The sequence below is a fragment of the Panthera pardus genome, unplaced genomic scaffold (genome assembly GCF_024362965.1).
Source record: "Panthera pardus isolate Hobbes unplaced genomic scaffold, ASM2436296v1 HiC_scaffold_10, whole genome shotgun sequence".
Taxonomy (NCBI): domain Eukaryota; kingdom Metazoa; phylum Chordata; class Mammalia; order Carnivora; family Felidae; genus Panthera; species Panthera pardus.
Window position 1 is genome coordinate 45,600,206 of NW_026526655.1, and position 14,211 is coordinate 45,614,416.

At 37.9% G+C, this 14,211-nt stretch overlaps 1 protein-coding gene across 1 annotated transcript in view; it reads right to left on the reverse strand.

The window, feature by feature from the left end:
- Positions 1–2,861: 2,861 nt before the first annotated feature.
- The window catches only part of COL3A1 (collagen type III alpha 1 chain), a 40,929-nt gene continuing 29,579 nt past the window's right edge, over positions 2,862–14,211 (reverse strand). The window contains exons 35-51 of the mRNA XM_019461899.2: positions 13,850–13,903; positions 13,170–13,277; positions 12,680–12,733; positions 12,400–12,453; positions 12,063–12,224; positions 11,841–11,948; positions 10,816–10,923; positions 9,605–9,658; positions 9,402–9,509; positions 8,914–8,967; positions 8,423–8,530; positions 8,070–8,123; positions 7,866–7,973; positions 6,705–7,002; positions 5,461–5,648; positions 4,730–4,972; positions 2,862–3,977 (exon numbers count right to left, since the gene is read on the reverse strand). Of these exons, the coding sequence (XP_019317444.2) occupies positions 3,831–3,977; positions 4,730–4,972; positions 5,461–5,648; positions 6,705–7,002; positions 7,866–7,973; positions 8,070–8,123; positions 8,423–8,530; positions 8,914–8,967; positions 9,402–9,509; positions 9,605–9,658; positions 10,816–10,923; positions 11,841–11,948; positions 12,063–12,224; positions 12,400–12,453; positions 12,680–12,733; positions 13,170–13,277; positions 13,850–13,903 (2,010 nt within the window). The 3' untranslated portion in view covers positions 2,862–3,830. The remainder of the gene's footprint in view (positions 3,978–4,729; positions 4,973–5,460; positions 5,649–6,704; positions 7,003–7,865; positions 7,974–8,069; positions 8,124–8,422; positions 8,531–8,913; positions 8,968–9,401; positions 9,510–9,604; positions 9,659–10,815; positions 10,924–11,840; positions 11,949–12,062; positions 12,225–12,399; positions 12,454–12,679; positions 12,734–13,169; positions 13,278–13,849; positions 13,904–14,211) is intronic.

Below are 14,211 nucleotides of genomic sequence, written 5' to 3' on the forward strand. Positions count from 1 at the left end.
TCTTACATGATTGTTCAACCAAGCTGTCTTTCTACCTGGGCTGCATTGGAATTTTTTGTCATTATTGTTTAGAAAAAACTAAGCCCGGCTCTCACAGTCAGCCCATCTAATAGGGCCCAAATAGTAGGCCCTTTATCAATTACTCATCACCAAAGATATTATATTTCACAGTTAGGCTTTTTTTTTTTTTTAACCGTTCTAACCCTGTTGTCTCTTAACAGCTTTGAACAGTTATTCTCACTTTGTTTCTGGTGATCTGGTGAGATCTAGAGATGCTCTTTGGCCTTTGCTCACTCCTGTCATCTCCACTGAAGCAAGGAGTTTATTTCAGCTAGTCTGTTTTCCACTTCCATCTCCAGACTAAAGACACACTTATGTGGAGGTTTTCAAAAGCGCTGGCAATACTTCACTGTGTATCTCTCGAGATCTTGGTGGTCCATCCTGAGACTATAGTTAGAAGGTATATCGTGTCTCACATAGGATAAGCCATTCCAACATTTCTATCTTAAGTTCTTTAATTCTCCATCTGGTAGGAATTTTGCGATGTCTCAAATCATTTTGTTCATTTAATTTGGGCTGCCTTAGAGGCCTGGTTCAGTCAACCAACCATGTTAATAATTATAACCTAGAATTTTCTGTTAACTTTCACATATTGGTACATTTTGTCTAATCTGAATTGCACAATTCTTCTTTGTCTAGTACCTCAGAACCCACTTCCACACATATTGTCCAGATTTTAGAACAAATTGTTTAATTAAATTTTTTCTTTCTTTTTATGTGTAAGCCTCCTCCTGAGATTGACTTTTTAGTTGTTATAATTGCTCTTCAATGCATTCTGGGATCTGGCTTTATTTATAAATCTGTAGACAATAAGCGGTGGTGGGAGTGAAGTATGAGAAGAATTGTTCTCTTACAGACATCTTTTCATCTCAAGAAAGGCAAAAATATTACCAGGCAGAAAATAAAGGGTCCTATTTTACATGGTTAGAGTAATTTAATATGAAACAGGAATATTTGAAGAGAGTTCTTTCAAAAATCCCATGCGGATTTTTGGGTCCTATTATTTCCCACTTATGTATCAGTCAAACAAGGAATTTGAAAATCCATTTAGATTTATGTTGAAGTTTGCTGATCTGCAAAATTAAGGTTTATATTTGCTTTTTGGTAATCTCAAAGCCTGTGCAAATAGATGAGTTTTAAAATGTGTTTTTTCACATTTATATACTTATTTCAGCACAGAGAAAGGACGAAACTTCCTCCTGCACCTTGAGCCAAGAAGTTAGGGGTTTGAACTTGTCATTCTCTTCCTGTGCATCACCAATAAAGCAGACACACCCACATGCAGGACTGCAATTTCTCATGAAATTTAAATGTCCTGCTGTGTAGCAGAGGTCATTCATCCTCTTCAGCCTTAGCTTCAAAGTGCAAATTATTCCGGGTGATGACAGATGTGAGTCTTATCTCCCTAGGCTGCCAAGTTCTCATCTCTGCATTCACATTGGATTTTCCTATATTTACCCCTAACCAGCTCAAACATTTGATCCCAGAGTTTTTCCATTTTCCTGAATTTCTGTTCACCACCATCACCGCTGTTATCAATTGCTGACCTAGTTGGGGTTCTTTGTTACAAACAACCTAAATCAACTTGGTTGTTTTAAGTAGAAATGTAATTTATAGATTTTGTCAAAAGTTCAAGGAAATTCAGAGAAAGCTATAGAAGCCAGGCTCATAAATAAACAGAAATGAAGAGAATGCTGACATTCAGTGCCATATTCAAAATCATACCCCAAAAGCAGCCTGGTGAAACCATCATAGCACTGCACATTAGATGCTATTTTGGGCATAAGGCCGCAGATGGAATTAAGGTTGCTAATCAACTGACCCTGAGATGGGGAGATTATCAGAAATTGTCAAAGTTGCACCCAGTGTAATTATAAGAATCCTTATAAATAAAAGAGGGAGGAGAGTCAATGCCAGAGTGATGCAATGTGAAGAAGACTTGGCCAAATATTTCTGGCTTTGAAGATGCCTAAATTTAAAACTCCACATCATTTAATTTTAATGCATAATGCAAACTCAGCTTTCTCTCTGTCTCTCTCTCTCGGTCTCTGTCTCTTTGTCACAAATATATATATGTATATATATATATATATATGCACGGTTCGTGGATTTGAGCCCCATATTTGGCTCTGCATTGACAGTGAAGAACCTGCTTGGGATTCTGTCACCCTCTTTCTCTGTCCCTCCCCTGCTCTCTCTCAAAATGAATAAACATTAAAAAAAATTTTAAATAAATAAATCATATAGACTAAGCAAACTTCAAACTATAAAGTCAAATGTGCAAGACTATACTTATAGTAACTAAAAGAATAAGAATTTGATGGTAGAAAAGGACCTGACTCAAGAGGGCAATGAGGCAGTGTGCAGTAAAAATGTGATAGAGAAGCCTCAACCTCCAATTATTCTTAATATTAACGTCTATTTTGCCAGACCCTGCTTTCTTCCGCTAAATTACCAGCATCTTCCTTCTTGATTACTCCCACTTTGGGGACCATCGAATTTACAATGTTATCATTTCCAGGGATGACTGAGATAGAACATCCTCAGTTTTCAATATGTCCCAGGAGTTTCACTGATGTAAAAATCTGATGTAAAAATCTGCGAGATTTCCCACTGAGCATTATCTCTCTTCTGAACAGAGATTATTATCTCATATTCCTGAGCTCATTACATTATTAAGCTAGAGAGTTAGAATTCAATATGCCTTTTTTCAAGTATGCTTAAAGAATTCAGTATGCTCCAGAGTTCATGAGTGTACACATGCATTTCTTGTAGCTATGAAAAGTGACAAAAACCAGGAGTGTTTTATTATGATATTTTATTACGGGTGTCTGTAAGAATAAAAGATCAACAACCACATACAAGTTTACAAAGTTATGTTTCAACACATTCTCTGTGTTACTGTGACAACAGCAGCCTCATTTGTTTCTTGTTGTTGACTTTTACAGGATCAAGGGAGAGAGTCCTCTGAAGTGACACGCCAATAAATCTTTTTGACAGGAGACATGTACAGATGGTGTGCATTTATGTTTTGAAGGCAAGGCAACAACTCTGACCTAGAGTTTTTAAAGTGAAAGTACATTAGCACCATAATATGTGTCTTCAAAGTCTTCCCAAATATCAGTAATCTTGATCGTTTCAGCAATGACAAGAAAAGAGAAAAGCACCTTTAAAAGCAGTTGGTATCCAAGATTCAAATAATTGTGGATTTTAAAATATTTCCTTCAATTCTTATGCTATACTTTTTTCTTATGCTATCACTTTTTTGGGAAGTGAATGAATGAAATTCATAAGTTTTGCCGATTTATATAATTTTTCTCATCTTCTGGGACTTCTAGAATTCATCTGTATTTCTGACCAGGTTGAGGTAGTTGAAACAGGGAGGTCTTTCCTAATTTCATGTTTGACTATTTCAGAGAGAAAGGTTATCTTTTTATGGTAAGCCTAGTCATTGCTCTGCAAATGGGCTAGGATTCAAAGAATGTAACACAGTGTTATTTTAAGAGTGTTGAAGTTTATTTATTATAGCACCATTGAGACATTTTGAAATTGGAATTGGTAAAAAAATAGAACAAAAAGCATTTGAACTGTATTTGGTGTAACAGCAAAAAAAAAAGTATCCTTTTTTGCCAAATTATACTTTTTTCCAAAACTTTTGGAAATAAATAACTGGAATCGAGTTGGTCACTTGTACTGGTTGACAAGGTTAGAACGAGAGGAACACATATGGGGTGTGAATTTTTTTGCTGGGGTTTCAGATAGAGTTTGGTTTATAAAAAGCAAACGGGGCCAATGTCCACACCAAATTCTTGATCAGGACCACCAACATCATAGGGTGCAATATCTACAATAGGTAATCTCACGGCCTTGCGTGTTCGATATTCGAAGACTGTTTTGCCCCATTCCCCAGTGTGTTTCTGTAAAAAAGAGCAAAACAATGTAAGTGATTATGACATTATAATTACTCAGACACTTCCTCTGACTGACCAAGTTAAAAAAAAATAGTTTGCTCTAAGGGAATTGCTAACTTGCCATGTTATCTTCCATGCATATGAGACCTGTTCCATTTTAAAGCTATAATCATACGAGATAATAAACCATATTGTTCATCAAAAGCCTTATAGAGCTTCAAAGTAAACCCGGCAGAGAGATCGCTACAGGCCAGTGCATTCTCAGGAGGCCTGGTTCTGTCTGGTCACAGCTACCAAGTATATGACAGGTTTACTAGAAGTGGATAGGTCTCTCATAATGGAATTTGTAATTCTAGAAGTGTTTTCTCCCTTTGGTCATAAATGGTAAAAACAAAGAATAGATTTAAAGTTAACCTTGAAACTTGAGAAGAAAGCAGAGATTTTAGATTTGAGTCCATATGAGGGCTATTATGCAGAATGTATAGTAACCATCCGGATTATCTGATAAAGTTTATATTATGGATTTAAATTTCAACTGCTTTCATTTCAACTGATTTCACCTGGAGGTTGGGAAGATATATTTTTTTGTGTAGTATTGAACATTCCCTGCAACGAATCAGTAGGTTCTATGCGACTTGCACCAAATGTTATCTTTTGTTCACCCTCATTATTTTCCTTTCTGCTTTTCAAAATAGCATGATTGAACTAAAAATGCTGAGATCATTGTGACCCTTGCTTATAAAAATGTTATTACTTACAGTGCAACCATCCTCCAGAACTGTGTATGTGAATTTGCTATTCCCTTCAGCCTTGAATTCACCTTCATTTGAACCCATCAGCCTCAGGGCTTTCTTTACATTCCCACTGGCCTGATCCATGTATGCAATGCTATTCTTGCAGTGATACGTAATGTTTTGGGAGGCCCGGCTGGAGAGAAGTCGGAGGAATGCCAGCTGGACATCGAGGACATCTTCAGGAAGGTCAGGATTGCCATAGCTGAACTGTGGAAGGGAACAAACAAAACTGCTTGAATATCTCAGTTGCAACCGTATTTCCTAAGGGATTCATGCAGTATAATATGGTCATTATAATGTAGGTTATTCGTATATTTTATGAATGAATATTTTATATACAAATATGCTTTATTGCATGTATAACATATAACGCTAGAGTAAAAAAGGTGTTAAGAATTGAAAGAAAGGGGGTTGCATACAAGAATAAGGAATCTACTCCTGAAATCATTGTTGCACTATATGCTAATTTGGATGTAACTTTAAAAAAATAAAATTAAAATAAAAAAAAGAATAATTCAGTCTAACCTAGCTTTGGAAGAGAAGTTATAAAATTATAAAATTAGTCACCTGAATACATAAAATCATTTGGGCTCTTCTATTTATTAACTAACTTAGCTTTGTGATAAACAAGTAAATGGAACCAGAAAAGTCAGGTAAGTAGGAATGATTTAGTTAAAAAAAATATCCTTTATTACCTGAAAACCACCATCCATGGTTTCTCCAAACCAAACATGTTTCTTCTCAGCACCAGAATCTGTCCACCAGTTCTTACGTGGAACATTCACAGGACTGGCATTTATGCATGTTTCCCCAGTTTCCATATTACAGAATACTTTAATAGCATCCAACTTGCAGCCTTGGTTAGGATCAATCCAATATTCTCCTGAATAGTCACACACACACACACACACACACACACACACACAAGAATGGGAATTGGTTATAAAATCCAGTAATGAAGTTTGGGTCAGAATGATTTTGTTTGTTTACCTGGTAAAGCATGCAAAATGTTACTTGCTAATGTATTTGTATTTTATAGTACAATATAATATAGAAACTTTTAGATTAAAATTCTTGAGGTAAAGAGTTAGCTATGATAATTAAAAAGCACTGATGTACAATATAGCGTCTTGATATTGAACAATAATGATATACTAAGCCAAGACATTTTGATTGGTATTTTGTATTTATTGAACTCTCTCCCTCTCTTTTAAGATGATTATTTAATGTGGGTTTACTAACTAATGTAAGCTTTTGGTCTAATCTAGATCTATGCCAGTAGGTTTAACCCACTGATGGTTAGTCTCTATTTTAAGTAATTTTCAGAAATGACTCCTAACAAAGACAATGTTCCATTGCCAAGATACTTGAAAGCCTGAAATAATCTTTGCCTCTCAGAAAGAATTAACCCAATATATGCAAAACCTTACAATATTACAATATTTGATTTTATTTTATAAGTCTGGGATTTTTCATTTCATTGTTTCTTAATATTAAAAATCTAATTAGATTTATTAAAAATTAATTGCATTAAATAAATACTGCAAAAATTAAATTGCAAATGATGTCTGTTATGAAGTTATATAAATTTTATCCTGAAAACACTGTGATATATGTTGCTTTATCATTCAAATAACTTTGGAATGATAGGCAGAAACATACCAAACTATGACTTATATTAAAATTTCTGCAAAACTGTCTTTAAATTTTCCTACGTTTGGAATATTTTGAAGGCATTTATGTTACAGCTAAAGTACACCTTCAGTTTCTATTTTCTTAAAATATCAAGCAGTTTCAATTCAACTAACATTCTTTAAGTACTGTTTTGGCTATGAAATTTTTTCTATTTTCAGTGAAAGTTTTCTTTTCCCCCAATTCTAATATAAGCAGCTTTCTCTGGAGTCCTGTTGCCATGAATACAAAAGACTCCCCAACATACCACTCTGGAGTTCAGGATGGCAGAACTTCAGGTCTCGGCAGTTCCGAGCAGGGTGTTTACGGGACCCGTCAGGACTAATGAGGCTCTCTATCTGTCCATTGACTGATTTGAGTGAGGTCATAATCTCCTCGGTGTTGATTTTGAAATCCATTGGTTCATCTCCATAATATGGGGCAAATCCGCCAGCTTTTTCACCTCCAATACCAGTGAAGGCAACACCCCCACCAGCACCACAGCATGGACCAGGGGCACCAGGAGGTCCAGGAGGACCCGGTTGTCCTGGGTGACCTGGGGAGCCCTAGGACAGGTAAGAACAGGCATCATTGAGGTGTACTTGGTCTTTGCTGAAAGAACATGTTGTTAGGCCAATAGAATGCATTAAAAACAGTCATGTTATGTCATCAAAATTATTTTAAGAAAGATTTATTTGAGTTGTTTTATAATCAAATGATAACCGAATTATAATACATTCAATTTGTTACCATGAAATTTATTGTGCTCGCCTGTATACGAATCAGTGGAGTCAGAGCACAAATTTTACTCTATCATGTTTCCTTCTGAATAAATGATGTAAACAACTCTAATCCTGACATGACAGAGGAAATATGACCAGAAACCTAGATTCTGCCCCCGGATTTGTCATTAATTTTGTGTCTTTGGGCTGATGACTTATTTGCGTTTCAATTACCACATGTGTTAACTTGGGGGGATAAGGGTTTCATTCCACTTATGCCAAAGACGTAGGATAGGAAGGCAGTAGGAATGACGATACCAGTAGCAAAACAGGAGTCATGGCAGCTGTTTGAGAAGTGAGATGTACCACATGCTTGCAAATTATTATGATTATCATGATTGTGAGATCTCTAGTGTGAAATCAACACTGGCAGAGTTCATTTGGTTACTTGGGCTTTTGCCTTTATTCTGATACAACTGCTCTCCGATCAAACTGCAAAAAGGTTTTTTTCTCTTGTGGCTATCGTGTGCTGGAGAAAGTCTTAATGCGGTAGAGAATGTCTTAAAGCCATTGCTCATTTTCTAAAGTAAACTGGATGCTTACATTGTGTTTAACTCACTGTCTCAGTTTTAAAGTCTTGCAAAGTGTTTCTGAAAATATGAAGATTGCAGCACATTAAATGCACGTATTTGTAAGAGATGTCTTACCTCAGATCCTCTTTCACCTCTGTTACCTCGAGGCCCCGGGGGTCCAATGGGACCTGGATGTCCGCTTGTTCCATCTTTGCCGGGGGGCCCACTGGGTCCAACAGGTCCCTAAAAAATGTCATGATATCACGGTGCTAGAATATCTTTCTCCAGTGCTAACATTTTAAAAACACTGATTTTCCAATATCATTCTGTGGCACTTACTCTGGGGCCTGCGGGTCCTGGACTACCAACTGCACCTTGGTGACCAGCAGGACCCTGCAAGGAAGAGAAGGGTGGATATAAACGAAGACTTCTGAGAGATTTATGAAACTGTACACTCAAGATCAAATCAAGAAACGTGGGGATCATGGTGGAATATGATTTTCTCTTTCCTTAATCTCCCCACTGTCTCATGCCAACTACTATTTCAAATAAGCCCTTGAACCCTTTCTCACCTCTCTGTTAGCATCTTCTCTTAAAGATGGGCATTTTTCTACTTTTGGTCTCTACCATTTGCCTATCTCATCAGTTAACACACACCGAAGGGGATTTTCTAACAAAATGAATGCACTTACTGGAGCACCTGGGGCTCCTGGACTACCAGGGAATCCTCGATGTCCTTTGATGCCAATAGAACCACGTTCACCTGTTTCACCTTTGTCACCACGTGGGCCTTGGGGACCCTTTACAAACACATTTCAAATTAAGGTCATAAACACACATACATATTAGTCAAACAAAACAGAATTTATAGCAATTAAGTCTATTTGATGACATTCTATTAGGTACAGATCCCATCGACACTGCATGCATGCAACAATAAAGATTGTTCTCGTAACTTTCATTTCTGGAAGGATAATGGCATGAAACTCCAGTGTCTGATATATAAGTCCTTGGCCCCAAGAAACTTTTAGATCCTGAACTGCTTTCTGTATCATGAAAGGAAACTTAAAATTCTGTCCCATAGTGGAGTGTTTTGTCATCTCCTTTTCTGAACAGGCTGGAAAATAGAACACTTCTTATACCGTGGAATGAGTTAAAAAAAAAAAACAAAAAAACAACTCACAGGAGCACCTCGGGAGCCAGCAGGACCTGGAGCCCCAGAAGGACCAGCAGGGCCCTGAAATAAAACCAAACACACAGGGAATTGTTTGTTAATTGATACAGGTTTGTTTCCTTTAAAAGTGAATAGTTTCACAGTGATGGAAGAATAGTATGCACACTAGCATTGAAAGTTAGTGCCATTTTCTCCTTCAAAGAGCTTTCCCTATGTATATCTTTACCAAGGACTCCAAACAGGAAATCCAAGAAAGGCTTGTTAATTCAGCCTTGCATTCACCCAGTGAATATACAATTGGTCTGATTAAAGCTGCTTTGAATTTACTAATGAATTCCTCATTGACTACTGCCAGAAACTCATCAGACACCTTTATTACTACAGTTACCTAAGGAACAACTAGGATAAAAACTAAAATGAATGATAGTAGGTCGTTTGGTTGGCAGATCTGGAGGAAAGGAGGTAAGCAAAGAAAGAGAGTGCTCATTAGAACTCACGGTTTCTCCTCTGTCACCATTCTTTCCAGCCGGACCGACGGGGCCAGGTGGGCCTGGATGACCAGGAGCACCAGGAGGACCAGGAGAGCCGTTCTCTCCACGGTCACCCTGAGGACAAATTCACAGACCCCAAATAAATATGATCAGTAGTTATTGCTTGAAGTACACAAACTTGGATTACCTGGGTTATGGGTTTATTATACCTTGCCACCAGGAGCTCCATCTCGGCCTGGCAGACCATCTGATCCTGGGTTTCCCTGATTTAAAAAAAAAATAAAAAAAGGAGAAAAGAAATCAAACTCTTTGGAACCATTCAAATACTATCCAAGCCATGTATTCTCAATGGTAGCAACAGCATCCAAAGAGCATAAAAACTAGTTCCCAGCAGGGTGCTTGGGTGGCTCAATGGGTTAAGTGGTCCACTTCGACTCAGGTCATGATCTCAAGGTCCATGAGTTCAGCCCCACACTGATTTCTGTGCTGACAGCTCAGAGCCTGGACCTTGCTTCGGATTCTGTGTCTCCCTCTCTCTCTGCCACTCCCCCGCTCACCCTCTTTCTTTCTCTGTCTCTCAAGACTGAATAAACATTAAAAAAAATTTTGTTTTAAACCTGGTTCTTGCTTAGGACTGAAAAATCTTAGATATTACAATGGCTGTGACGCTTCAAAGGGTCACAATGTGTAAATAGATAAGCAGTATACCTATGTCACTAAAATTTCACAGATGAGAAGGGGAGAAGTGATTAGGGAAAAAAATTGTCTAAAAGGGATCCCTAGGAAAGAGATAATAGAGAAAGCTTGAGAAGCTGATGTGCCTGTGTGGCTCAGTCGGTTAAATACCTGACTTTTGATTTTAGCTCAGGTCATGATCTCATGGTTTGTGAGTTCAAGCCCTGCATCAGGCTCTGAGCTGACAAGTGCAGAGCTTGCTTGGGATTCTCTCTCTCACTTTCTCTCTCTGTCCCTCCTCACTCACATTCTCTCTCTCTCTCTCTCTCTCTTTCCCTCAAAATAAATTGTTTTTAAAAAACTTGAGAAATAGTAATTTAAGCTGATAATGGAAATCTACAATTTAAGAAAAACCTTAATCACGGATAACACGCAGCACGTTTTCACACAGGAGGGATGCTGTAAATTGGGGTCTTTCCCCCCATCCTCAGCTTGTTTCTTTATTTAGCTAGCATTCATATGCTTCTACATTAATGATCATTCATCAGGTAAATATTAATGAACATGAGCATTTAAGATTATTGTAAATTGTAATAGAAAGGTTATATTGTTATTAAGGAAAGGAGAACTCTGGAATTTGGCAATATTTACACTCTTAGACATTAAGGCACAATTCGACCCTTGCTTAAATAGATTGCCAAATACTATCTGGATAATTGGATATTTACTAAGAGTTAGCACTTACATCCCTTCCAGGTTCACCAGCTGTACCAGCCAGACCAGGAAGACCCTGGGGTCCAGGAGCACCACGTTCTCCATTGTGACCAGGAGGTCCTGGTTTCCCACTTTCACCCTGTGCACAAAGAAATCAAAGACATTTTGTTTTCTTATTTTACCTAAGCAATCAATCAATATAATGTTATGAGATGTCCTTATTTTTCAAGGAAAAACTTTGTTTTATTAAAATTCTATTGAATTTTTACCTAAAACTATCCCCACCATTGAGGAAAAGCCGTGGGGAAGCAAGTTTCCTGCATTTTCCACATTGCCCAGTGACTCTGGATACCGAACAGCTAAGTAATTACATGGTTATATTATTCAGAATACATCCTAATATGAGATGTATAAATAGACATAACCATTGTAAGAAAAAATAATGATTAACCATCATGAAATTATAGGTTTATAAAAACCATTAGAATTAGGTTATTTTCGACATTTGCTCTATCTAAAGAATATACATTTATCAGATATGTTCTTATAAATTGAGTTGCTTAAATGTTATATCTGAACTTCATTACAATATTATATGACATTTTACTTAAAGAGGTACTCAAAGTGTCAAAATGTGAGCCCTAATAATACTGAATTATATTACCCCATTTTTTAAATGGGTACTTAAGATGCTAAGCACTAGGAGTGCAAAATAAATTGAGCTGATGGAAAAATGGTATTAATTAAAGGCTTTCATAGATCTATAAACTATTTCCCTCTTCAAAACTGACAGCAAATGAAAGAATGCTCACAAATCTACCAGAAGTATTTAAGATGGCAAGATATTTTCTGTGATATCAACTTATTTGTGTTTATGTTCAAGGCTGCCCTATGATGTGTGTTGTTTTTGTGTTCTGCAGCCTTTTAATAATACGAAAAGATCAAGAATTTGCTTCTATGAGAGGAAAATTTGCTCATTACATACTTATTATGGTTAAGTGATCTCCAAAGGCTACCAAAGGAAACCAGAGTCGCGTGAGAGATGGCCACACTCACCTTGACGCCCTGCGGGCCTGGGTTTCCCCTGGGACCTGGTATGCCTGGTGGTCCTGCAAGACCCCTCGCTCCCGTAATCCCGGCAATGCCAAGTGGGCCTGGAGCTCCCTGTTGAGCAAATAATAAAGCCTTAGTTCTTTGTGTGACTATGTTTTCCTCTACTGAATTCGTCATTACAAAGAAAACGGTATTTTCAATCAAGAAAGCAACGAAACCACTCACCGGGGGGCCCTGGGCGCCAGGAGATCCCTTCTCACCAGGCTGGCCAGCATCACCTTTGGGTCCAGACACTCCAGGGCTTCCAGGAGCACCATTGCTACCAGGTGGACCAGGAGGCCCATCCTTGCCTGGAGCACCGGTGGGGCCTGGGGGGCCTGGGTTCCCCTACAAAGAAAATTTTGAAACTTGAGTATTTTCTAATGAAAAAGTGGATTTGTCTTCCCTCTCACATTTTATATGGGACTTAATACAGAAAAGTCGCAAGGGGTAGGTTTCTCATTTTGGGCATATATGAATGTTCTTCATGGAATAAAGAAAAAATATTTTTAAAAATACTTACATTATTACCAGGAGGACCAGGAGGACCACGACCGCCGGGGAAGCCAGCAGCACCCTGGGAAATGAGAATATGTTTGTGAATTTCAGAAGTTAAGGAGAATGACTAACAAACTGCTAAAAACAAATATCAAGTGTGAGAAACGTGCTAGGTTCTGCATTATAGTTTTTACACCCTCTACAGGGATCTAGTGCTTTCAAAGCAGTTTTTATACAGATTGATATTAATTCTTGCTTTTCAATAAGGGTTTAGAGAATACCAGTTTAAGAGAATCAATACTTACGGGACCACCAGGACTGCCACGTTCACCTTTGACACCCTGGGGACCAGGGGGACCCTATATGGAATAGAGGTAGACAAGGTTTATCAGAATAGCACCAAAATCAAAATTTCACAGAAGCATTAGGTCTTTGAAAAACACTAACTCTACTTATAATGATAATCATTTTGCAGTGTGAACCCGTATCAAATCATTGTGTGGTACACCTTAAACTGGCCCACTGCTATTTGTCAATTATATCTAAATAAAACTGGGGGGAAAAGCTACAGCAGACCTACAAATGAACAAACAAACGCAAATCAGCAAGACAGTAACCACGAGGTGGTTAAAGCAACTTGATTGAGACTGTTGGAGCCAAGCTTCAAACTCCGAACTATATTCCAAGGAAGACTCTAAGCTTGTCACCATGAGAATCTCCCTCAGTACGAAGTATTAGACTATCCAGGAACCCGAGGGCTTTCTATTCAAAAGCTCACTGAAGGAGAATACTCACAGAGGGCCCAGAACCTCCGGGGGGTCCTGCGACTCCAGGGGGGCCTCCTTCACCTTTCTCACCAGGAGCACCTCTTTCTCCTTTGGCACCGGGCTCACCATTCTGTCCCTGCATTCAGAAATGACAAGCACTTGTGAGCTGACACCCTTCACAATACACTTGGCTTATCATACTCTTTCGTCAGAAAATAGAATTGGAAGAGATGGTGAAATAGAATTGGAAGAGAAGGTTTTTTGAAGACATGGCAAAACAAAGCCGATCAAAATACTTCCATGATAAAAGTATCAGGAAAATGTTAAGGTGTATGTTATTTGTCCTAGGGAGAAAGTCTTTCCAAGGATTATGCTTTATAAATAAGCACCCATAAATTCATTTGAGAAAGATAAGGTTTAGAGCGAATTTTAATTAGTATCATTTTATAATAGAATAACTTTAAAAATTTTCAGAGTGTTTTAAAATCTAGGGTATCTTGGGAGCCTCCTTGATGGGGCATAAAGGGACGGAAGGTATTTTTATCTCCATCTTTTAAAGAGTATGAATGAAGTAAAAAACAAAAAGGTGGGCAAAATAACGCTATAGGGAAGGACCAGCTGAGGCTTGACTAGAATCCAGATTCAAACGTGTGTTTTCCAGCAAGAGAGTGATTCTGGGCTGTGTGACTCATATGTGTTCATACTTACAGGAGCACCAGGGAAGCCAGCAGGTCCTGGAGGCCCATGTTCACCTCTCTCACCCTGAAGTGAAAAATATTCTCATTGGTCACAGTGAAGACATCTTTCCAAAGGGGCAATGATATATCACCCTCTGTATCATCTTATCTTTCCTTCAAGCAGAAAGTATGCCAAGCTAGCTGATATGGTTTAACTTGTGAAGACTTTTCCATTTCTCAACAACATTAGGAGTGGACAACACCAAAACCTTGGATTCTTTCCGCCTCTGATTGTTCTACTATTTGCAAGAAAAATAATTTGAGAATTTTGAAGTGTAATCACAGAACTTCTAAACAATGGAAGTATTTGAAAATGTAGTAAAAGAGTTAATT